At 37.3% G+C, this 26,476-nt stretch overlaps 1 protein-coding gene across 11 annotated transcripts in view; it reads right to left on the reverse strand.

Moving 5' to 3' along the window:
* RALGAPA1 (Ral GTPase activating protein catalytic subunit alpha 1) overlaps window positions 1–26,476 on the reverse strand; it is a 142,209-nt gene that overhangs the window by 45,232 nt on the left and 70,501 nt on the right. For all 11 annotated transcript variants that reach the window (XR_010651401.2, XM_065838424.2, XM_071809402.1 and 8 more), the window contains 9 exons: window positions 25,966–26,094; window positions 24,859–24,984; window positions 23,605–23,663; window positions 19,833–19,941; window positions 13,011–13,121; window positions 12,002–12,070; window positions 10,116–10,250; window positions 9,184–9,367; window positions 897–1,761 (listed from right to left, as the gene is read on the reverse strand). Coding sequence is in view for 10 of the 11 variants with exons in the window: in XM_065838424.2 (XP_065694496.1) it covers window positions 897–1,761; window positions 9,184–9,367; window positions 10,116–10,250; window positions 12,002–12,070; window positions 13,011–13,121; window positions 19,833–19,941; window positions 23,605–23,663; window positions 24,859–24,984; window positions 25,966–26,094 (1,787 nt within the window). In the remaining variant the exon portion in view is untranslated. The remainder of the gene's footprint in view (window positions 1–896; window positions 1,762–9,183; window positions 9,368–10,115; window positions 10,251–12,001; window positions 12,071–13,010; window positions 13,122–19,832; window positions 19,942–23,604; window positions 23,664–24,858; window positions 24,985–25,965; window positions 26,095–26,476) is intronic.

The raw sequence follows: 26,476 nt of genomic DNA on the forward strand, positions 1-26,476 counted from the left end.
ATTGTTCAAAACCAGACTGACTTGAGGAATTAAAGACACAAATAAGAAGGGCTGTAACACCCAAATTTTGTCTCATTCCAGTGACATCTCAGTGACACCTATTATTTTTGCTTTACAGAGTATTCACTTCCCTTCATAGTGAGAAAATATTTCAATGCCTGTAATACAGAATTTGACAGCTATTTGACCCTTAAATTCTAGGGTGCTTGTATTTGCACATACCCACATGTATATGCAGACATACACCCAACCACACCCACACAAAAATAATAATGTAAACAGAGACATTACTTTTGTAACTGAACCTGGCTTGCCTCCTGTTGTTCTGAACAATACCCAAAAATTGCTGAAGCTGAAATAAATAGTAGGGGACACATCTTTCTAGTTAGCTAACACAGATACAATGCCTTGGGGCTGCATGCTCCTAGCAGGTAAAGCAACAGGACACTGTCCAGCAACACAGCAGCTGAGAATACAACACTTTCAGAGTCTCATTCTGGCACAGAAAGGTAATGATTTTTTGCAGGAACATACATGGGAAGCAAAGACAGCATAAAAGATGCCTTCTTTACCATGGTAGCACCCCTTAGTGCAGCTGGTGAAAGGACTATTTGAAAAGATATCACACCTTCAATTCTCCTTCAAACACTGTTCTGAAGAACATAAATAGCAATGAAGGCAACAGGTTCTTCCTTTCTCTCTCTCTGAATGACACGTTCAAATGCAGAAAACTGCCATTTTTCCCCTATTTGCACATCCCCTTTTCTCTTTTGTTGGCTGGCCTGAAGTATTTTTGGCTTCACCCACTCCATGATCAACTATTATTATGCAGCAAAAATAGCATAATTCCTTAAAAGAAAGTTCTTAAATTGTGAGTCTTAGTCTTTCCATTTTACCTTTTATCCCAAGAATTCATTCCCAGTATACTGAGAAGTAATCTGCAGTAGTAAAATGCTGACTGAGGCTTTTGTGAGGTTGGCTCGTCCTGCTCCATAGCCCTCATATTTAAATCATTGAAATGCTTTTCAACAAACTCCCTCTCTTCTGTGTGCTGTTTCAGAATTGCATTGATGACATCGTTCTCCTGCTTCTCTGAGATGCAGACTGGTTGAGGGGCAGGAATGTTGAGTGAGACACCAGTTCTCTGTAAGCATTCAGGGCTTGTAACACCTAAATACTGCAAGAGCTCATCAAGGGCATCTTCTTCATCCCTAATTGTATCCCATGTTGGTACAGTGTCTCTAAATTTCTTTTTTACTTGGAGTGTAATTCCATCCCTTGCAGATACATCTTCCACATGCTCAAAGGATGAAAGAGCATCTTCTGGTTTATCTTGTTGAGATAATGAAAGTGCAAAAGACGTTTGTTGTGAAGATCCACACAGAGATGATGGTCCATACAAAATGGCCGAATCCCATGAGTATTTGCCAGATAGATCACGCACTATAATTCTAACATTTGAATTAGCAGATGCAAGTCCAGCAGACAATCCTCCCCCAGGCATGTCGTCTTCTGCTTGGATTTGTATGCAAGATACCAGGGAAGTATTGTTTAACACAAAGAATTGAAGGTTTGGTTTCTCAAAAAGTTCAGGAGAAAGTTCAGGACTTTCACTGTATGGATTGTCGTTGTTTTCACACACTTGACTGGTGAGCATAGCAGGACCTCTGCTCATGGGGTAGTGGCCTAAGTGGTTGACTAGATGTGTTATCACAGTACGAGCAGCAACAGAAATTAACCCTTGTTGCATGTGACTTTTCACTGCAAGAGAAAGAATACAGGTTTTAAAAGAAAACAACACTGAGATTTCTGTATTTCTTTTGGTCTCCTCTTCCTCGTTGAGTCTTCAACAGAGGACAAGCACTGCAGGGTTATGATACAGCCAACTCAGTAATGGAAAATATGTATTTTCATGAATGCTGGTCTCAAATATATACAGCATGAAAAAATCATAAGATAGTTAAAGCAGCATCCTCACTAATTTACAGTCTACCACACCTCCTTACCATAGCTTTGTAATCAGCATGGTTCTTCTAAAATACATCTTTTTTTTTAATCTGGTGAAAAGAAATCTTAAATTGCTGATGAAGTAGAGATCATAATTGTGTTGTAAAACGTCCATTTCCAACTGCAATGGATTTTTATATTTATACACATTATTACATTGTGAAACAAAGGAACACAGATGCACAAAATCTCTAATCCATCTTAATTTCCCTGGGGAGCATATAGCTGCAGGTTAGGTTGAGAATAATGCTGGATAGTTTTAAGGTACCAAATTAAAGACCAGGCTATCTATACCAAACACAATCTAACAGCAGCAAAAATTTTAAAAAGCAAATCTCATGTTTCAACTGCATTTTTAAAAGTTTCAGCCTGGAAAAACTTGCAGGGAGGAATAGAAGGTAAGTGCACCTATCTTAAGTGGAATACATCTTGTGAAAAGTACTAGTATTTCATTATGGTTTTGGCACCTCCTTCTTTGTTGCATACTTTCCACTTGCATGCAACATTATCTAAATTCACAAAAGGAATTTCTTAATGTTTTTGGCACACTCTGCTAACCAAGTACTCTATTGGCATTGGATTCTTCTATCAAATCCACTCTATGTTACTCATGAAGTACAGAGCTGGTCAAAGCGATTCTGTCAGGCAGAGAACCCACAACTGGCTCAGGGGACCCCCGAAGAGCCCATGCACAAAAGTTCTACACCACAGAAGATCACAGGTAGAAGAGACAAGAAGATCAGTATAGCACAGCACATATGTCTGTAGCCTCTCTCTTGTAACAGGATGGATGCCCTGAATTTGTGATTTACAAGGCTAAGATAAATCAAGACTCTTCTCCTCAGGATTACATCATATATTCTAAACTACATTAAACGTTGAAAACTGTTGCAAACACTTCCCACCTTCTTTTTCACCAAAAATCCATCAGACTAGAATGTTCTGAACATTACTTCTTCATTCAGTATTTAATGAGAAGATGTAACCTCTTGAACGTGTAAATATGGTATAATTAACTCATCTCCCTTTATATAGTGTATTTACATGCAATAAAAACTAATGCTTAATAAACAAATTTCTTTTTGCAGTTTAATGTGTCTTAATTGGTTTAACTGGAAAAATTAAGACAAAGTTGTAATGTATACTGACTGTCATGACAGATCTTTAGTTTCTGAAGCACTGTATGCATTCTGCATCTACAAAAGTAAACAGTTAGTAAATATTTGTCTTTTATTTTTTTCCACAAGGTTTGGGTAAAGCATCTAAGAGTTTTGGATTCTGGCTCTTTTTTACCTTTAGGGAACACTAGATCTGAACTGGAAAAACAGGAACATTTCATCTTGTTAATAGTTGGCAATATCAACTTAAATTTTATACTATTCCAAAACTCGGATAAAGACAAATACTGTAATAAATTAAGGCCTTGAAAACTAATATAAACAAATTACATAGTCTATTTTTATTGTCTATAACTTTCTTGAGGTTTGAAAATTTACAAACACAAAAACATTCAGTGAAGCTGAATTAAATGTCCAGATATTGATGGCATACAAGGAAATTAAGTTATAGTGCCATCTGCTGAAATATAAGAAAGAACTGTAAGCAAGTTTATATAAGACAAAGAGAAATTAAGTTGGATGCTTGAAGAATAATCAGTGCAGCACTGATCAGCAGCTGGACATTGCAGAGGTTGGTTCATCTTTGCCAGGATACTTGTGCCGAGCGTTTAGCGCTTGGCACTGCACAGAGAAGGAAAGTAACACTCTCCTCGGGTTCCTGGGAGCAAAGGTGTGTGAGCTTCCCAGCTACCTCTGTAGATTAAATGCCTTCAGTGAAGTTCTGCTGAAGAATCTGAACAAATGAGAGGGGCCTTTTAGCATATAAGTTACTACTATTACTGTTTTGTGGCAAATCCTGAAGATCTCAAACCTGACCACAGTTGTACTTTGCCTGTGTGCATGAATTTACTCCTTTAGGAGCCTATGGGACGTATGGAAAAGAAAGGTGATGTGAAGAGTGGAATAACAAATGTCAGTTTGGAAGGTCCATTACTTCTTTCTCTGAAAATTTTACTCTGGAATTAAAATTTTAAAAAGTGATTGGGATATAAATCTGTCATTGCCTCTTTTATAAAATGAGAACAGTACTTCTCTTTGAGTCTTCTCTTGGAATACAATATTGTTGATCTAAAAATGTCACAGAAAAATCAAAAGTATTAAGAGAAGCACATTGAAAAGTAAATTGTAAGATATAACCTGTTACGTTGAAATAAAATAAAGCAGCCTTGAAACACTTTTGTCACATGGCAAATCAGATTTTGTTGATGGTTTCTCTTAGAAAACAAACAAACAAAACAAAGTCAGTACTGCTTTTTGAAAATATGAGAATTTTAAATTGCATTCACAACTTAAAGGATATATATTAGTAGTTTATTCTCAGAAGCACATCTCCTCAATCAGGAACAACTGGACATTCAGCATATTAGAATTCTTAAAATGAGTATCTAAATCATGCTCTTTGTTTCTGGAGGGCAGATCAAAATTTGCAATAACACAAGCCATTACAGCTTTCCGCAAATTCTACAACTAAGCTATACCATTACACGTTAAAGCCGTCTAGGTGGTTGCTTTGCCAGCCTGTCTTCCTGAGTGAACACTTCTCTGCTCTCTTTATGCTACAGTCTTTTGCCTGGGCAGTGTAATTTATGTGTGTACATGCTCACTAGGTAATTTGCTAGAAGCATGTTATATTGGCTATTTTTGTCAGTCCCTGAAATTACCTCTTTTTGTGGAAAGGTTGAAGGTCCATCACCACTAATTTGTATCGGGGGCATGAATGGAGGATTCCTGAATTTCCTTAAGATGTGTTGTTAACTCTTTAATTCAACTTTGGCTGAACAGCTTCTAAACAACTACAGTAATGTAGTAGAAGGAAAAAGTAATGACTGAGGATGGAATTTAACTCTTCTCACCCTTTTAGCTATCTAAAGAATGATACACCTGTATAGACTGATTCATCTCAGTTAGAAGCCCAAATTGGAGAAATGGGATGAAACATTCTCTGGAAACTCTTCTCATTTCTCCATTACCTTTAAAAGGAGCCTAAAAGAGTTCAATTTAGCTTAGCTACCTGTATTTTATATTGGCTTAAGGAAGTCTCACTTCCTTCTAATGTCAAGCTTCAGGTATAGAGAGATGCAGTTACAGAGAACCCATCTCTAGAATATCCCTCACAAAACACAAGCTATGCTAATCTGGATACATCATTTACAAAGTGTTTTTTTGGTTTGTTTTTTTGTCTGGTTGGGTTTTGTTGGGGTTTTTTTCGTATTTTTTTTTTAAGTGTACTTTTGGTCTCCTTTTGGTAAAAAGGCAAACAGTAAAGCCTTAAAATAAAAGTACTTTATATTTCTAATTTTTAAATAAAAGCTAAGACTAAACATGAGATGGAAGAAACTTTTCCTTCAGAAACTGAAATATATTAGGAAAAATGATTGATCTATGCAAAAAGTTTAAAATATGTTTGGAGAAATACGACAAATTAGGGAAACTCCATGAAATCAGTAATTGATCGACCACTGTGTCTATGTAATACAATTAATACCTTCCAATCACAACTGTCTCTAATAGATTTGTGATCTATGAAAACAGGTTTCAAAATGTTTTTGGCTATAATTGCAAAAAAAATCCCATAAAATATTATTTTCTTATGACTAGACTCTATTCAATGGTCTGATTTTGCTATCTATTAACATTAGATTATATAGAGCACTTCTTGTTTATTACTACCTATTTTAATGTAACCAGCACTCCTGTGAAAATAAGGGTCACAAAAAACTCAATTTTACTTTTTCCTAAATGTTTGCATCATTTAATACTAATAACAAAAAAGCCTTCAAGGACAGGTTCCATTTTAATTCTCCCTCATATATATATTCATGGTCCCATAATGACAAGTAAAAGATCAGAAGCGGGTAAGCAGATCACAGCACAATGCAGTCCAAGTTAGGTTTTGCACATCTGAACTGTAGAGTGAATGGCTATAATGCTTTCCTTTCCTTGGAGGAAGCAAACCTCTTTCAGGGGGACACTGAATCCAGGCTAGTGAGCTGCAGTTAATCAGCACAGGCAGCACCGGTATGCATGTACTGTCACTAGAAGAAGCCACTGGCAATACTAGCTAGAGGAACACTGTGATTCCTTAGATGTATGAAAGCACCACGGACTTGTCTCCAAGTTCTGATGATGCAAGAAAAGCTTCCTACTCACACCTTTATTGCCAGCTGCTACAGGTTTGTTCTGGTTTAAATTTTGATAGCAATTTCAAAGTTATTCTTTGTGCATCTTATACTGCAATCTACCACTTCACCTGAAACCTACAGAAAGGAGGACAATTTCACAGATAATCCTAGGTATAGCAGATTCCTTGTGAGAGAAAGTACTTGGAAAGCTACTGAAACAGAGAAGGGAAGAGTCCTCTCACCACATCACCTGTTTCCAGAGGATTTAACAAATTTTTGCTGTGCCTGTTCGCAGAATCACAGAATGTTAGGGATTGGAAGGGACCTTGAAAGATCATCTAGTCCAAGCCTCCTGCTGGAGCAGGAACACCTAGATGAGGTTACACAGGAATGTGTCCAGGTGGGTTTTGAATGTCTCCAGAGAAGGAGACTCCACAACCTCCCTGGGCAGCCTGTTCCAGTGCTCTGTCACCCCCACTGAGAAGTTTCTTCTCAATTTTAAGTGGAATCTCTTGTGTTTCACTTTGAACCCATTACCCCTTGCCTTACCATTGGCTGTCACCGAGAAGAGCCTGGCTCCATCCATTGATATATTTATAAACATGAATGAGGTCGCCCCTCAGCCTCCTCTTCTCCAAACTAAAGAGACCCAGCTCCCTCAGCCTTTCCTCACAAGGGAGACATTCCACTCCATTCATCATCTTTGTTGCCCTGCGCTGGACTCTCTCCAGCAGCTCCCTGTCCTTCTTGAACTGAGGGGCCCTGAACTGGACCATTATTGCCGGGCTTGCTCCAGCTTCTCAACAGATCCTGTCCCCACCACACAACTGTATCACCAGAAGTACCATATCATCACAGTTTCATACCACATTATACTGTGGCTAACTGTCTGTAAAACTTGTGATGGATCTGACCTTGAACAATGGGAGGCACAACAGGGTATGTCAATCACATCTATTAAACTGACTGAAAGCACTTCAAGAATTCTAGCATTTCAGTACTTTTCACTTTGCTTGTAACACAAAGAAAGTGTTTAGCAAACCCCACCCCCTCCTTGTAGAACTTCCCTGATTTCCCTACAACTGCTGCCCTGCCTATTTTTACTCCTTCGAAAAACATACCATGATAGTACTTTCACTTTACCAAAAAAGAGGCTGACCCACTGGCATACAGCTCTGCTGCTAGCTTGCACTAACTGACCCCCTGTTCCGATCGAGTCCCAGACTGGGTGTTATCCACTAACACTACTTCTCTCACTCCTGCAGCAATGCCAGGGAGAACAGATGCTGAGCGACTGGTTAAGCACCGCCAACTCTATTCTCTGCCTGGCAATGTGGACTAGAAGTGCCAAGGTTGCAAGACCAGGGTTGCATTTTAATGCTGCAGTTTGCCAATTAAATGTCACAATCTGACTTACAATTCCAGAGCCCCGAAACTTTAAAAATGTATGGAGCTGTCTTAATTCATCTTGGAGAGATAAGAGGAACATCTGAAATTACTTTTATTTAGAAATTTAACAAGAAATCATAAAAGAACAGATCACATACGGAAACGCAAAATGAAGATATCAGTGCTAAAGCTTTGTGCAACTACATTCATTTAAAGAGAAATCCATTCAGGGTTGTCTTTTCAGATTGTCAGATTAAACAAGCCACACAGCATTTGCTGCTAACCCATAATTACAGATTATTACAGAACACAAAAGATGCCAGGCATAAAAAGCTACTACAATTCACTACGCTGTAATAGAACATGCAGTGGAAGTTAATTTTGGCAAATGCTTTAAATATTAGCTTTACATAATATGTATAGGTGAGACTGTAATTAGGACAGAATGAATCCTTCGAAGCCTCTTTCATTCTGACCCAGCAGATGATTACTTTTTTCTAATAAGACCACAGCCATTTGACAAAAAGCCAACTATAGTACCTTGCTTCATTCTTCAGTAAATTTAATAATTGCAGCTCCTCCTGCCAATAATTCTCAAATCAGACTTGTTGAATCCAATACTGAGCTTATTAGGGGACTGCTCTATGTTTAGAATTCTTTGGCCAAAAAAGTACTTGAGGATGATGAAGCATGCCTTAGACAAGGGCACAATGATTAGCCATTTTCTCTACATAAAAAACAGCACGTAGTCACTACAGACCACAAAATCACCTGCTGTTAGCACACAGCTGCTACAAAGAGCGTCTGCATTTATCTGGTTCTTAATACCTTTAAGGAAGCCTAAATGGAACAACTTAATATGGAAGTAGAATAGCACTACACAGAGGTTCTGGTATCAGTATTAATCTCATATTTTTCAATTTTCTTCCCAATGTAGCCATTTGATATTTACTAGATACACTGCATACTATATCCTACTCTCCTGTAGCTTCGTTTCTTGATTCGTTATTTTTATTTTCAAGTTCTGAAGGAAATGTTAATTCCCTGGTCTCTTAAGGGTCTAATCAGATGAGATAAAATTTATTTCTTTTTAGATAACTCTGTTGTTCTAAACAGTGTAAACAGACTGACAACATATTATGATGGGTTAAAAAAATCCAGAGAGCGTTTTCAATATTGCAAGCTCAGACAGGAGAGAAATCCAAAATATTCTTAGAAAAAGAAGCAAAATTAAGAAAACTATATGCTAATTTAATGAAAGTAAAATGAAAAGCAATATTTATCCATGTTGTAGTACTTAACACTTTTTGGTGATACACACAGCACAGAAGAATCCATATCAAATCAATCTTCATGTTGTTCAGAAAATACTTATTTCAGTTAATCGAACAGTAATTGCTCAAAATTATGTTAGCTCATTCCATACTAATGGCCCTTACCTAGTGTCTAGGTGTAATATAAAACTTATGCTTTAGACAAACACTTCAATACTGGAAACCAAGATAATATCTTTTTGAAAGAAAATGTATTTAGGCAATTTGACAAACCTTCAGTAACTGGCTGAAGTTTAGAAGATCTCTCCGAGTCTGGAGAATGCAGTGGCTCTGGTTCCTTCAAGCTTTCTAAATGCATAAAAGGATCATAATCTACACATGCCAAATCAGAAAGGCTTAGAGGAAAATACTTAGGGTTGCTAAAACACTGAGACCCATAGACACATCCATGCAGAACCTAGAATAAAAACAGAATTTAATGACATTAACTACTGAAATTTCTACCTGACAATTTCATAAGAAATTAATTTTAATTTACATTTTAATTGATTTGTTAGAACCAAGTAGGCAGGACAAAATGTTGGCAAATTCTAAATGCTTAATGTTTACAGAAACAAACCCTAGGAGGCAAAGAAAATTGTTCAAACACTGTCTACACTGAAGTGGAATTTAACAACAAAGAAAAAAGATACAAAACTGAAATCACTAAAGTTATCTTTATTTTTAGATCTCCTATCTTCCTTAATTACATATGCCAGGTCTAAGCTGCTGGAAGTTTTAATCCCCTCCCCTTGAAAAAAAAAAAAAAAAAAAAGCCTGTCTTTGTTCTGTGTCCCTACAGACAGCAATTATAACTCAGTGCTTTTCATTTTGCTTAGTGCTAAATAAAATCGCCTGGCATAAAAAAGCTACTTCCTCATCCATCTTAAATGTATGGCTGGTCTCCTGCAAAGCGAATGTCTGCTATCAGTATGACAGGCAAAAAGTACCTTGACTAAACATCACAAAACATAAGACAAAAGTAAGAATTCCAAATATACCAAAGATCAAACAGTTACAGTAAAACAAAAGAACTAAGACAGCACTCCACCTTTCAGCAGCAGAACTGAAGTCAGCTTACTGAAAGGTTCTGGTTTTGTTTCCATGAAAACTGGCACTATCTCCATACATAAAAATTCTGATTTAGTGAATAAAGAAACATATACCTTATATATACAATTAAGAACGGATCTTTCAGTCTTATCATTTTCTGCTCCTGTAGTGTGAAGAGGTTGCAGCAAGGTCTTTAATGGCAAGGCCATTATCCAGTCCAACAAGCACAGAAGTAAAGAAACCACCAACTGGAACAAACACTTTCAATTACAAATCAATTAAACCAGCACCTGCTACTTCACATTTATCACTGTATTTTACTTCTCTGTTTTACTCTCTTTTCTCAGTTCAGCAGAGTCAACCTTCTGCAGTAATGGCAGGTCACACTTGTTCAAAAGCCACTGTATGTTCAAAACCTACAGCACAAGTAAAAACTTCGGCTTCTGTGGTACTTAACAAAGACCATCCCTACAGCAATTTCTCATCACGGTAAGTCTGTGCGCAGATATTGTGCTTAAGAAGATACCCATGATTTTTCAAAATTGATTTGTAGTGTGCTGTTTCGAAAATGACAGATCACACACGTCCAAATTAAGGCCGATGCATGGGTCTGCATAGAAATCTCACTGTAAAGTGATCAAGAATCAAACAAAACTGAATTATTTCAGCTGCGTTCAGTGCTTTATAAATAACACCGAATTTCCTTCACAACATGTCAATAATGCTACGCAGCATCAGGTACCATCTGAAAGAAATCCAACTGCTTTCTGTATTGTGGGCTACTCAGTCAGCAAAAGAACCAACTCCCTCTAGGGGATGTTTTTAAAGACTCTAGAACAGAATTAGCTTAAGACATACATACACATGAAATTATTAATAAATTAATGGCTTCAAATAATTATTTTTAATTTTTAAAAGTTAGCTACTGTAGAGGAAACAATTCAGATGAATAGCTGTAAGATTCTCTAAAATATTTCCCAATTTAAATAAGTCTTTAGAAGAAAATCCATTTAACTAATTTGCTAATAAATGACATAAACATCACACTCATTTCACATAATACATTACAACTTTACGTCACTCAGAGGCACTGTATAATAAACCGAATGATGAAGGGCTCAGAGTATTTTTTTATTAAACCAATTTTTAAGGAACCCATTAGGACTAAGTTTGTCAAACTAGGTACGCCATTTTTTTCTACAATATTTGAAGTAGAACGAGCAGCATTAGCTCATGGGAAAACTTATTGATTTATGGGAAGCATCTCAAGTGGAAAGGTGGCTTGCTTGCCATGCTGCTGTAGTGCAAAATGGAGCTCTGGAGGCCAAAATGAGCACCATATGAACACCAGCTCCCGTGGGAATGGGTGGCCCAGAACAACAGAGCTGCAACGACAAACTGCAAAGTGCCAAGTTTAAATGGCCATTGAGCCCCACACTCCTACAGAAAAGCCAAATAATTCACTAGAGATTCAGCTTCCAAGAGGCAGAGAGTACTCCTGTGAGCTTCAAGTGAAGAATGAGCCTGTCTTAGTCACACTGAAAATACAAAAAGATAGCAATGGTTCTGAAGGATGGCAACAATCAAGTTCATTTGAAAATTACAAGCTATCTTGCTCAAGAATGCACATACAATAGAAGGCGTGAAAAATCGAAAACTTACAAATATTTTGAAATGTACTCTCTCTACAAGTTAGTAATATATTTTCACTCTAAGACAAGTTTGAAAAGTCTACATAACTTTCTTGGCTTGCAAGTTTACTGAAGATAAGGAAAAAGAAGACTTTTAATTATTGAAAACAATGAATCTCAATTAATTTTAAATGCACATTTTCCTAGAAAAAGTCAGAAATACTGCTGGAATTCTGAGAAGACTATACTGCATTATACTTAAAGAGCTGAATCCTCACTTTACAGCACAGCTTACATTTTGTAACAATACCATGTCACGCACCTTTGAAATTAAATTGACACATTAAAAACAAATGAAAAATGTTTACCCTCTTGTCCTGTTCATATGAGGAAGCTTCTGTACTGGGTAGCAGATGCGTAATGGTTGCTATGAGAATCTGGGGAAAATGTAGCACAGTTTCTTTAAAAATACCATTTATATATTTAAATTTAAAATGAGTTTTTACGCAGGTAAATGTGACACAATACTAGATTCATGGTTAAATTCTGTTACCGTTATTTTGAGAAAAATTACAGTATTCTTGCCGCTTAAAAAACCAACCAACCAAACCAAACCTTTAAATTGAATTTCGCAAAAGACATTGAAGGAATATGTTCTGCTTGACTGACGTAGATGCATTAGGGACAATGAAATTACACAGCTACTCCAAATACCAGGCAGGAAGAGAACTTGATTCAACACACTTGTAGGGTGCAGGAAGGAGCCTGATGTGGATTTGTGTATGGAACTATTTGAGCTCCATTATTTCTTAGAACAACTAGCATTTGTAGATACCCTGCCTCCACTTAACAATACAACTGCAGAGGAGCGGACAAATGCTTGCTATACCTTTTAAGAAGCTTCAACACTTTTTTTCTTTCCAGTTACCTGGTAGACCTCTATCTCTTCTCTGTGGTTCAAAGTTACAGAGGCCAGTCTACTCCCTTGTCATTTAAAGTGTATTCAAAATAATTATTTTTCATTTATGTACATCTGTATTTTAAGTAATCACTTTCTCACTTAAACTTAAATAAGCATATTTGAAGATACTGAATATTAAAAAACCCTGCACTTTACTGACAATATTCTTACATAAATAAAGACAGAGTTGTACTGGAGAAAAAATAAGCAAGACATAGCCATTTTACATGTTAATATTTGTGTTAGCAAGTATGATGTGAACCCATAAAATTAAAAATCGGTAGGATTATGTTTCTGCTAATTTAATATTTTGTGAAACATACTTGTCAATATTCTGGTATTTTTATTTCAGTGAAATACATTTTACTATTACATTTAAAAGAATTTAGATTTTCAAAATTTAAAAAATTACTTACTTGAATAATTCTTAAAGGTGAATCAGCTTGATACACTTGAAGTCTATGTACATAATGTATCAGCATGTTCAGCATACTGCAGGCAACCTGGGCTACTGTTTTATTTGGAAACTAGAAAAGAGAACACAGCACAGTAATGATGCCAATATTTCACGTAACAGTATGGTAGGTAGGTCAGGAATTTTAGTGACAGTTTTATACATGTAGTTCCTTGTGTACCCCTTTATCAGTGTGACAGAATTAAATGTTACAAAATTTTAAAGGAATTATTTTACAGTCATAATAAAATTTTAGCAGCTAACATCGAAGATCTGGAACTGACAATCAGGGAGTTGCATGCAATGAGAGAAAGAGGAAAGGACTCTCCTAACTAATTTCAGACCAGTTAGCACAGTATCATGAAGCCAGAAAGAATAAATTCATTTCTTGTTACTTTAATGTTTATTAATGTTAACACATTACTGTAAAAACCCAAGGATCTCATTCTGAAATCAGAGGTTTATCTTGAGAACCAAGGCAGGCTGCGTATCCAAAATACAAACACAGAACTGATGTAACTGACTGTTCTGCATTTGTTGGTGACTGTTGTGAACAGCACTTGTCTGAATGGAAACAAATGCACCTCGGCTTCTCTGCCTACTTCCTCTGTGCTCTGTTGTTTTTTCAAGTCAGGAGAATGTTGCTTCACTGGAGCTTGCCTTCAACAGCTACTAAAAAGTTTACGTGACTGCATTGGTCAAGGCAAAAGTGAATTGCACTAGTACAACCAGTCCCCAGCCACGGGAGGGGATGCACACGCTGCCCTATGCTCCTAAGTGGGAAAATAAAGAAATGAGAGACAGGGATAAGTTTTCCTAAGTTGTGAATGTCCAGGACATGTAACTGAGGCCTCTTCCTTCATTGCACTTGTCTTATATCATTAAGCCGTGTGTCAAGAACAAGGAGAAAGTGAATTTTACACGTGAATTTTTACTACATGAAAATCCTACAAATCTGAGCTAAAGACAAATCTGATCAAAACTGTTAATAGGACAGCAAAACTACATACCTCAGTAGACAGCACAAACAACACAGAAGAAAAAATAATGTGCAAGAGCCCCAAGGGAAGTATTTCAGATACATTCAATTCAAGAAAATACTCGGTCTTTACTGAAAACAAGTATTCCAATCCATAATACTGATGCAACTCAGATCACTCAGAAAACAATTAGGTAATCCATGCTTTAATAATGAAAAACCCTACTGTATTTCTCCAATGAAGATGAGTGACATCAGAATTCCTGTATTATTAAAAGAATTAAAAAGAAGTTTACATGTTTTAATCTCAGTTAGCAGTGAAGCTGTCACAGGTGTGTGTTGGAAAGTGGCTAAGTGTCGACCTCTGAACTGAGAAAAGGGTAATTATGTTGCAAAAGTAATTATATTTCATTTTTTGGCTTCTTAGACTGTTTTCTTTATCAGTCCAGTTCTATCAGCCTTTCAGGGAATGGTGTATCTCACAAACCTTAAAAAAAACCCCAACTTTAAGAAAGCTGACATGCCCGGGCAACAAAGCCTAAACAGCAAATTAAGGATTTCAAATAAAATTTTCAAATGAAAAAATTTAAAGGTGGAAAATACACTGGAAGAAACTCTGTCCTGGGCCAGATTCTTAGCAAAGCAGAGTTATCATTTTTTGCATTTAAGGTCTTCAAAATGAAAGAAAAGGTACAGGCATAAGTATGGAATATTAAGCTTTAATTAAGTGGGGTTTTTTTAGTATCTATGTAAGCATGAGGAAACGCTATGAATGTCTCTTATAAGTAGCCACAGAGTCAGAAACCAGAGTATACAGAGCAGTTATTTCTTGTTCTGACCTTCCCTCTTTCTCATTGGATGCAGTTTCATGGTATTGTTGGCTTTTAACAGCAGACATCTTACATCTGCAAGCCTTCCCAGAGCTTATGGCAAGAACACCATTATTTTTTACCCCTCCTGAGGCAGACTCTCTCCCCACTGTGGCAGTACATTGGAAGAGCACAGTAAGTGGGGTACAGATTCTAATGTTCAAGCTCAACTGACAACCAAAAAAAATTAAATAAAGTTGAAAGCATAACAATTTGATTATAGAACTTGAGATCAAATCCAGATTGCTGGAAACATCCTTACAAGCTTGCAGGAAAATCCCAAAGTCACTGGAGAAGATAAAAGGTGTGGACAAATCAGAGTAGCTTAATACAGAGTATTCAGATCACTGAATTTAAGAAAAAGTACCTGAGAAAAAGGCCTGGATATTTTTCAGAGTCTTTGAATAGTCAGCTGTTCACTACTTAAAAACATGGAGTATTTACTTTATTTTTATTTTTTTTTCAATGAAAGAGAGGATCATCAGGCTCTAAAATGAAGACAAGTGAATGATTTCTAGTGCTGGTTTATGCAAATTAGTTCACCTCTTTTCTATTCTCTTGTTGAAAAGTTGGGGTTTTTTTTGCGTTTTGTTTTTTTTTATTTTAGAAAGGGAATGAAAGTCAGTGAAGATGTGAATTTCACAGAAAAGCTGAAGGGTATAAGGTAATGAATGTGTATACAATTCAAATCTTGTGCATTCACATCTCCTTATTCATGGGAGGAGGCTATGAATTTTTGATCAAGAATACAGTGATCGGCCCAATCAGATCAAACTGTACATCTACTTCGGAAATCTGTCCCAGCACAGTCAATAAAACACATTTCAAAAGAATGCACAGACTAGAAGAGACAGTTATAGGGCTGTGTGTCCTGGAAGGACATTTTCCCAAACTCAAGTAGCAACACTGGGTTTATGCTGGATATTGAAACAATTCAGCCCTTTTAAGCCAGCTGCTTTGTTCTGACTGTTTTCCAAGAGCCTTCAGAGGTAGCATGAAGATGTCTCTGCGATGCTACAAACATTTAGCCAGCTGTTGCTCGGAAAAATACTGTATGTTATAAAGCATATTGTATGTTATAAAGCATAAGAATTCACTACTTTTACATTATTTTATATTTAGTAGTATAACTGTGGGCAGAATTTTTTTCAAGTTATGATAGGGGAAAAAAAAAGCTTTCAATGAACTGTCACACTGCCTGGCACCTAACTGTTAGAGTTCTTATTGGAAATGTAGTCTTACCATACTTTTCATCTTTGCAAGGGTCCATTGCTCTCTGGGTGTTTTATTAGTAGTTTAACCTATGTTTAGCACTCATTCAGCTAAGCCTGAACAACACAATTCTGTGATGTATCTGCAGCATTTTTGAGAGGAGCGTAATGTAATGATGAGATGCAGAGGTCTGGCCGGCTGGTTGGGATCCTTGGGGCTCAGACTTCAGCAGAGGCTGACACCGCTCCAGCAGTATTGCCGCACTGCTGGGAGGAGTGCAGGCTACATTCAGAGCGAGCTGCTGGACTGCAGTTCCAAATACGCTTCTCTATTTCAGAAATAGGCATATAATTGTTGCTAACATTTCTATTCAATGTTATTTGCTCAATTGTACTTATCAGTAAATTGGACTAGGACTATAGCCCCCTATCCATTCATTTCTCCTGAAAACAAGAAAACAATCCATTCTAGGAGTTTAAATCTCCAACTATTGGGAAGCCAGGAGATTGCTTAGGTAACAAATTAGAGCTAATTTGTTTCTCCATATATTTATGAACTTTTCATTTCATGATTAAATTCTGCTGCGAATGTATACCACTGCATGCAATGGGAGAAAAGCCAAGAGGCACCGGATGCTTTTGCCAAAACAAAGCAAAGCAAAGTAGAAATATAAACATCTTTGTCTTCTCATTCAAGAAATAATTTATGCTTAATAGAAATGAGCTACAAATAATTGGTTGAATAAATATGTCAAAAATAGGGCAAATCACAGTGAATGTCAGGATTAAAAACAGTTCCAACTTTGATAAATTGCAGAAGATAAAATCAGCACCTTTTGCCTCATACCAAACTTGCACAGGAACTTGAAATTCACCAGTTAAGGGATATTAAAAAGAGGAAAACTCTGGAAAAGATTATTAGTGAAGCTGCAAAGGATGACTGTGACTTTGCAAAACAGGAAATTGCAATTTAGAGTCTAATACTAAAAGCCCTGCAGCCACATGTTTTAGACATAAACTCAAATCCTGCTTCACGGGATGTGATCAGCTGATTTGTTAAGACACTTTTCAGATACCCATTGCTGAAAAGAAGAGTTAGTTCACAACATCTGACACGAGCCATGTATAGCAAGCGTACACCCTGATTTTTATCAATGTGCATATACAGAAAAACTAAACTATTCATCGAATTCTGACGTAAACAAAAAGCATGTAGAAAGGTTCTGGAAATAAATTGGGTCATACTTAAAGAGATACTATCCACGCACATGTAAGTTTGCAAAGTGCTAAAAATATAATGCTTTTAATAATATTCTAATTATTTCGGAGAATCTGAACACAAAAAATATTTTCAAAAAGTAGGAAAACAAAAACACTCATCAAGGGGAAAAAAAAAGCAAAAATAGTGCAGCACATTAACAGAGATGATGAAAGGAATATATTGTTGATACACTACCACTAACAGAAAAACCTGTGACCAGAGAGCTGAAATGCAGTGCGACTAGTTTCAGAATAATGAAAACTGTCATTCACAAAAGGAAAGGCAGGCAAGTGTCAGAAAATCTCTTCTATTCATAAATATTTTATAGGAGTTGCACCACAATGAACTAGCTGTATCTGAGCAAGCTGCATTTCCAGGTGGGAATCACTGTGGCTACCAGCTATGTTTAACAGATTCAATCAGAACAGCAAATACCAAACAAATACTGGGTGAGATTCTGGCTGACAGCTGGGGCCAACTCACCACAGTCATTAAAAAAAGAAAAGCTAAATCCTTCTGAAAAACTGTAGAATTACCCAGTGTTACAGCATGCTGCATAAAAAGCAGGAAATAAATGTTAATGATAACCGTAAAAACAGGTACTCTTTAGTTTTCATCAAAATTAGAATTCTTGTTATTCCCTTTCAACAGGTAGTTTCTTCACATAAACTTTGATGCCAACTCTTCACCAGTCTTTGGATTCAGATTTTTTCTAACAGGTACTGGCCTGAATGACATGCCCTAGAATGACTACAGAAAAGTGCTTTGCTACAGGAAATCAAACACCTTCCAGTGCTTCCATGCATGCAGCATAACTGCTTGACATCTCTCTCTAAATATTTGGCCAGGACTGAGAAGCAATAATGCAACGGCTCTCAAAGACAGAAGTGAACAGGCACAGCATGTAGTGAGGATATGGGGATAACTGGACTGAGTTCATTGGAGAAAGAAAAGAGCAGGTGAGCAAGAAGCATGAGAAACTTCGGGCCACTTCTGCTTGGCCTTTGCATTTGTCACCTTCCCGCTTTCTTCCTTGTCTCCCTCCTACACTGAATGCTCCGTCTCAGTTTGGAAGCCAAAAAGTATAAGGCAGCAACTTGGCTTGGGACACACTTTTTGCATATGACAGCAGATGGCTCACAAAGCTGGGATCCCTTCCAGTTTCCTCTCTACCCTGGCCCTTCCCTTTTGCAATGTGTCAGGAGAATGTACCATGGGGGTTTTACAAGTACTATTAATCAGAGCTGGGGAACCCAAGATGCCAATTAGTGAGGAATGTGACTTCCCTCAGCATCCGTGGCTAACCTAGACAGGAGACACAAAAAAACACCACAAAGGCAGAGAAAGGGGAAAAAAAAAATAAAAAGGAAAAAGCAACAGCAGGTGAACACGAAGAACAGAGAAGGAGGATGGGGAGGAGGTGCTCCAGGTGCTGGAGCAGAGGTTCCCCTGCAACCTATGGAAAAGACCATGTCGGATGAGATATCCACACTGCAGCCGTGGAGTACCCCACCCTGCCGCACTGGATATTTCTTGAAGGAACTGCAGTCCACAGACAGCCCGCATCGGACCAGACTTGTCCTGACTGCAGCCAGTGGAAGGACCCACATGGGAAAAGGGGGGAAGGAGTGGCAGAGAGGAACTGTTATGGATTGATCGTAACTCCCCATTCCCTATCCCCTCTTCACTACACGGGAGAGGGCAGGAGGAGGCAGAGGAGCTGGGAATGGAGGAGTGAAGTTGAGCCTGGGAAAAAGGGAGGGCAGGGAAAGGTGGTGTTCAAAATTTTGTCTTTGTTTCTCACTGCACAAATTATTTTAACTGGCAATACATTAAATTAATATCCCCAAGTCACATCTGTTTTGCCAATGATGGCAGTTGGTAAGCAATCTCCCTGTATTCATTTTGATGTACAAGATTTTTTTCATCTTGCTTTCTTCTTCTGTCCTGTTGAAGAGCGGGAGTAAGTGGCTGTGTGGGAATTTGGCCCTTACCCAAGGTTAATCCACCACGGGCTCCTAGATCTAGTGACAACCAGATGTAGAAAACCCTCCTAGAAGCTTGGGTCCAGGATGTGGGAAGTGGTATAGCTGGACAAAGTCGGACAAAGCCAGTAATAGTTTTGCTGAAACCTGAATTGCAAGGATTATTTATGAAAGCTGGGATGATGAACAAACTATTATGCTCCAAAGGGTAGAGGTTAGAGTTAAGTGGATAGTGATATATATTAAGATACGGATCTGCTATCTTATTTCCCAGCATATTGTTTCCTCCAAACTTACAGAAGGCTAAAGATCTTTTTTGACAGAGTTTAGAGATCCACCAATTAAACTGAATTCAGTCTTTTGTAAGGACTGAAAATGAGACTGTGAAGCAGAGATGCTACAACATGTCATGACTTTGAAAAGGCAAAGTACCTCTCTGCATAAAGGCAACATACATTGTAAAAGCATTAGTCTCTCACCTTTAAAGAAACACAAATCACATTCAATGCTTCCTTGATCTGAGGATGATGTGATTCATGAACTAGCTCCTCACAGATCCAAATACCAAGGCTGCAAAGAGCAACACATCTGCAAAACAACGTTGGAGAAATTGCTGAGAAACATGCTACGAGAATGTGCAATTTTTATTATTCATGATACATCTTGCAAAAATCTAATAAATATGTTTCTAATATTTCAAAAAGAACTACACAAGTATCTTTATAATGCTGTAACTTATTTAAAAATGAGAAAGAAATCCCAAGTACCCCGGGGAAGGCACAGGAAAGGACAAGGAAGCAACCTTCTGAGCAACTGATAAATCCTAAACACGTCATGAACTCCTGCATCTGTATGTGCTTTTCAGATTAAAAAGTATTAGCTGAAATCCATCTATTTAAAATTCATATATATTTTCTTAAGACAAAGTCAAAATTGTGGTGGGAGGTTCCTTCTCCCCAACATATTTGTTTAGAGTTTTTGGGACTCAGAGACAAGAAAGAGGAATGTTATTTGTTCACAGACATTTACATTTTTTTAGAATGACAGTAAACAAAGATGAATAGAGGAAGAGTAAATGAATGCCAGAGACAGTGTACATATTGTGACAAAATACTTCAACTTTTGTTGTTTCTTCATTTAAAATCAAGAAATACAAGATAATTGTAAAGGTAAAGAGTATTTAGATAGATGTGTTCCAATCAGCAGAGAGAGATTAAATTTGTTCAGAAATGTTAAGAGCTAGCTTAAGCAATCTCTCAATCATTAGTAATTATCTTCAAGAACACAGGCTGCAAACATTTTGAAAAAATCTTCAGAATTCAAAATCCTCTGGAGAAAATCAGAGAGCAGTCCAAAAATCAAGAGATAAAAGTCAGTCATGGGCAAGACAGTCATAGGAATTGCAAAGCATTACATCTAGGAAGGAAAAATCACGTGCTAGAACAGAAACAGAAGAGGCTATGAAGCTGGTGCTGTAGAAAAAGGATTTTAACGCTACACAGGTCCTGCTAACAGGTCACAAAAATACACCTTTGGATGAATTCTATGTGAAAATGCAAATAATATGTGTGCTGGTTTGACTTCCTGTTTTGTACACTGTCACTAAAATCTCAGTTGCAACACTGCTCCATTACATTTTGATTAATACCATTTAAGAATAAAGACAAGCCTGAGGGACTCCAGGAAAAGAAGTGGCAACAATAATAAGCTTTGGGAAATATTATATATGGAGGAAAAGGTGAAGGCCATACTGAGTCTAGATCACAATTAAGGAAGGAAATGATAAGGAAACTTCCGACATGCAGTAAGTCACTGAAGAGTTTAATTTCCAGTAGAAAAGATTTCTCCCAAATACTAATCATAAAAACAACCTGATGGTAAAAATTAGGTAAGTATTGGAACAATCTAAGATTTTTGTCAATTTCTTCTTTAAGAAAATTTTTTGGACTGTTTAGACAAGCTACTGCCAGGAACATTTTAAACACACTCCAGCCTTGGAGGAGGGTGAGCTAGTGGAGGTACTCCCAGTCCCTTCCCAGTCTACTCTTCTGCTATTTCCACAGTCTGTGTTTCCATCCTTTTTGAACAAAACAAAATACAATACAGCATGGATTTAACAATAAATGTAGACAGTTTGTGTCAGCTGACTCAGAAAATAAACCTTTAGTATATAGAAGACAGCTCTAAGTCCGTGTTACTATTTAAAGTTTTCTTCATGCTACTGAAATCCATTCCACATCTGATGATATGCTGACATGCAAAATATCCACGAGTTTGTGAGGTTTCTACAAAGAACACCAGTTTTGCTATCATTATTTAGAGTAGCCTCTGAAAAACTGTGTAGTTATGTGGCTACAATGTTGTTACTAAACTCAGAGCCTTAAGAGCACAAGCAGAACAGATGAACACCGAGTTCATCAACCTGTCACTTCTATTTCAGACTGTCGGCAGCAGGAGAGGAATTTGATTAATACAGTTAATCTCTATGGATGGAGATCGGAGATCAGAACATATTTCAGATAACTGACTTCCCTGAAGCTCAGCTGGGTCAAGTATGTAATGAAATGCAAAACATCAAGCTTCTGTGGAAGAGATAAAGAATAGAGATTTATAGCTTGGGTAACAGTAACAACACTCAGACTTGCCAGAGATATACAAACCTATGTACTGAAGTTCCTTCCTAGGCAACTGCAAACACAATTAACCCTCTACCAGGAGCTGAGCTGACATGGCAAAATTATAATGCAGATCCTAAACGTGACCATGACCTCTGACAGTAACCCAGGCAAACTCTGTACTGATGTGAAGCAGAGGGTATCAGAGAGGTTATTCCTAAAAGAGACAGTGGACAAACTGCCACTGAGGAGTAAGGCAGTCAAGTTTCTGGAGCTGTGGAAACATGATTATCTCTACAATGAAGACATACCTATCTCTCTCCCAGAAGAAGAAGAAACACAGGCAACCCAAACACACATTTGGAACGTATTCCTTTTTTGATCTCCATTTAATGTTACTATACACAGTGGTACAACTTTGTATTTTGGGGGCAGCATAACTCAGCTTTCTGAAAGGTTGGGCCTGCACATGTGCCTCTGTTCCTGTGTACACACCCTAAGAGCCAGATGGGACATGGGGACGTGTAGGGTGTTCCCTTCCTCTTCCCAGCCACACCGCCAGAACTGAAGACATTAATGGTGTGTGCTTCACTGCCATAGGATCAGTAATAATGTTCTGAACCAAATGGATTTAAATCACCTTTTTCAAAAGCAAAGTGAACAGTGTTATGTTTTTTAGAACTCTGTTTTGTAAAAGAACATGAAAAATGAAATGAAAATTATCTCAGAACGTTCCTTCCTTCCCCTGCGTTGAGAGAGATTACCAGCTCAAGTGGGCTGATGAAAACTGCTCTCTGTTTTCCAGCAAAACATGTTAAGGTTCAATGAACTGATCTTTCCAGTGATATTTTTCAGGCATGTGGTCCTAGTATCTTGCATTTGTTAAGTAACTATTTATTAGCTGAGCACCTATAAACACTCCACCCAAACACACAAGGCACACCAGCATATTCTTTCTTGGTAGGCACTACAGATTCTTGTTTCAGTCCTGTACACAGGACTCTATGACTGAAAGCCTCACGGCATAGGTAAGAAGGAAAAAATCCTAAACAATTCAAGAAACAGAAAACTGGTAACTATCTTCTTCCCTGAAGTTCTCTATTTGAGAAAACGCTTAGGTTTAAGCATCCGAACAATCATTCCCAGTTTAATGCTTAGCTCAGTATCTTCTGCTTTCCCATATCGTGAAGAAAAGCTCACGTACCTTTGATTATTTCTGTTCTTCAAATTAAATCATGTAGTCTAATAAAAAATAACCATACTTCTCCTGTAAGCAATCTTGTCCGCAATCAAACTCAAAAATGCCTCTCTAGTCAGAAAACCCCTGAGCTGAGCACTAAGATATACAGCTTATATTCTTACCCTTATTATTATAACACCCTTTTCTATCAGCCACTATCAGAGAAAGGATACTGAACTAGATTAGCATTTGATCTGTCAAAAAATGTTTGTTTCGTTATTTTCTCTATTTACAACCAACTTCACATTCACTTGATAGACTAGTTTTTCTAGTGGCAAAGAAAACCATGAACAAAATACATACAAATTTTTACTTTAAGCTCTTCAATATATCTAACTCAAACCATTATAACAAAACGAAGAATCTGTTAATTTAGAAGCTTTTTGTACGACCTACCGTGCAGGACCAGATGGCTCCTCTCTTGCTGAACTTAACACAGTTTTAATTATGAGTTCCTGAAACAAAGAGGAAAATTTTCACCAGTTTACCAATAACTCCATTACATGAAGCATCAGAAAATTAGAATTTTATTATAGCACACACAGGCATGTTGCTTAGCTGAGTCTCTAGGTTTGAAGTCAGATGAATTGTTTGCTTACCACTATTGCAAGATTCTAGTTTCTCCCAGATGTTCATTAGTGTGCTACCCCTGGAATATCCCACAGATTACTGTCAACATTTCTGCTGATTAACTATTTATCCAATTCTTGCCAACACATTTCCATAAAAAACCATGGGTTAAAAGAAAAAAAAAAAAAAAACAAAAAAACCTCCCTAAAGGAACAGTCCTGAAAAGTATTACAGAAAGTATCTGTTACTTTGAGGTTTAAACAAGCAACTTTTCCCCCTCCAAAATTATACTGATTTAAAAAATCTTTGGAAGTAGTTGCAGAACAAATGACTACAGAGCCTTAGGAATGATGTCAAGAAGAATTCTGACTCAACTGCACTGAAATGACCCTAAAAACTGCAGGTTCCTCTCAATAAAGCTCATGTAAACATCCATTATGCAAAAAAAATGAGAAAGAATTAATTCAAAATCAGTCCCCAAAAGGAAGCAGCTTCCACACCATCATCTCTCTCTAAATTGAAACAGTTTGGAAGCTTATGGGGAGCCTTTCTTAGACACAGTAATCATACCTGACACACATACAGCAACTAAACACACCAACTGATCTCTGCCCAGTTTCAGTATACCAGCACACTGCCCAACTCTGTTACAACAGAGAGGGAGAGGTCTCTATTAATCTTTGTTTTTTGTCTAAAATATCATACTGATGTACAGAGGTTTTCTAAAGCCCCTAGGAACACAGTCAGATGTTACCTGTTGTGAATTCTCAATAAATTAACGTACCTTGAACCTCTCAATCTTCTCCTTATCAGCCAATTAAATCTATGGTACTACAAACAGCCACAATGAGAGTAGGCTTGAAAAGGGATGAGATTATTAAGTTAACAGCAATTATACAATATGTTTAGTAGCACAAAGTTTGACAAGATTTCATGGGATCTTGAGCCTTATAAACTATTTGAAATGATTTCTGAAAAATTTTAGACTCTTAAAATTGTAGTTACTGTATCTGGTAACAACGTCATGTTAAACATATACTTGGTAGTGGAATACCATCCAAATACTCTTAAAATTCCTACCTTAACATCAGTAAACTGAGACACAGCAATGTCAGGAATGTTTGGGTGAAGAGCTGGTAGTTCATGATATAAATTGGGAAAACAGACTAGAGATCCTAAAAGAACTTGTGCTTCAACTCTTGGTGCCTGAAAGAAAAAAAGGTGAGTAGAGATATATATTCTTACTGCAATCAGGAAGCTGACATTTCTAGCTGCCTTAAAAGAGAACAACGTCTTAAACTCTACACAGCTATTTCCTTTCTCTTTCTGCAAACTCTGTAAGGCTGAGCAGACCCAGACCACAGTGCCATGGATTGCTAATCATGCACACCCTATGCTGCCATTTTCTAAGACAGTCCAAAGGGGAGCAGAGGAATTGTTAGGACTACAGACAAATGACTGAGCTGCTAACTAGGCTGAGGTCTTAGGTTCAGCTAATCGAACAGGATGTGGAAAACTACTGGACACGACATGAGGCATTGGTGGACATGACAGGTAACAGTGCAGAAGCTGACAGAGCCTTCGGATAGTATCTTGAGGCTGGATTTCATGGTTGGTTTTGACTGTGAGAAACAGTCAAAACTCACAGACAATGGGAGGGGAGCATTGGGGATCTTTGAGAGAGTACAGTCATGCAAGATCAACAGCACCTGGGTAATTATATCAGTATTACTATACAAGGCTGAAATTGCCAGGGTAACAATATCTGAAATACATCCAAATAGTGCAAACAATAGCAGGTTTGCGTTCTCAAGCCTGATCATCAAAGTCATTGCACAGCAGAGATATGGAGGAATAAATATACTTTTAAAATGAAGGTACAATCAAACCAGGTATTTATTTTAAAACATTTTAAAGCACAGATAAATGGCAGTCACAATTCCAAGAACTCTGAAGTAAAAGAATATTCTCTGCTAAATGGTAATTTTTGCATTCTTCACATCTCTTCTGGAGAGAACTTACATGTGTAGTGTTCTGGAACAAACCACTGACAGTATGTCTATTTGCCAACCATTACATTGAATTCTAGAGTTAAATTAACACACTAGTGAAGGGAAGATATTGCTCAGTTTTCTCTCAAATCCTTTCCGCTCACACGTAAATGAGAATTAACTGATGAATACTTACATTGAGGAAAGAAGAAGCAGCCACTCTTCCTGCTGCTACAATGAAATCCATAATAAGCATGGTGGCACCAGGCAAACCAAGCGAAAAGAACTGAGGAGAGCAGTGCTTGATGATTGTATTGACAATATCCTTGAAGAAGGAAAAAGGGAAAAAGAAGAGCAGCCATGAGATGACAGTGAATGAAAAGAAGACAGGTATTCATCAAAGGTAGGAAGTAAAAACGCAAGAAAGTAAATTCATTGTGGTAATTATGACACTTATTACTGACCAATGAATAGCATAGAGAGATAAATTCCTTAAGAATACTCATATTAATATAAGCAAACTGTGGCATACATTATAGATTGATTTAACCTTGGACACTACTGTACGGTGGTCAGTACCAGGTCACATCTTACATTCATTTACATTTAGCTTTTAAGAGTTCTATAAATGATTAACCACTCATTTAAATATGTACAGAAGAGATACAGGGAGATAACCAGCTACCATACGTTCTTAACATGCTTAA

This window comes from Patagioenas fasciata, chromosome 5 (genome assembly GCF_037038585.1).
Source record: "Patagioenas fasciata isolate bPatFas1 chromosome 5, bPatFas1.hap1, whole genome shotgun sequence".
NCBI lineage: Eukaryota > Metazoa > Chordata > Aves > Columbiformes > Columbidae > Patagioenas > Patagioenas fasciata.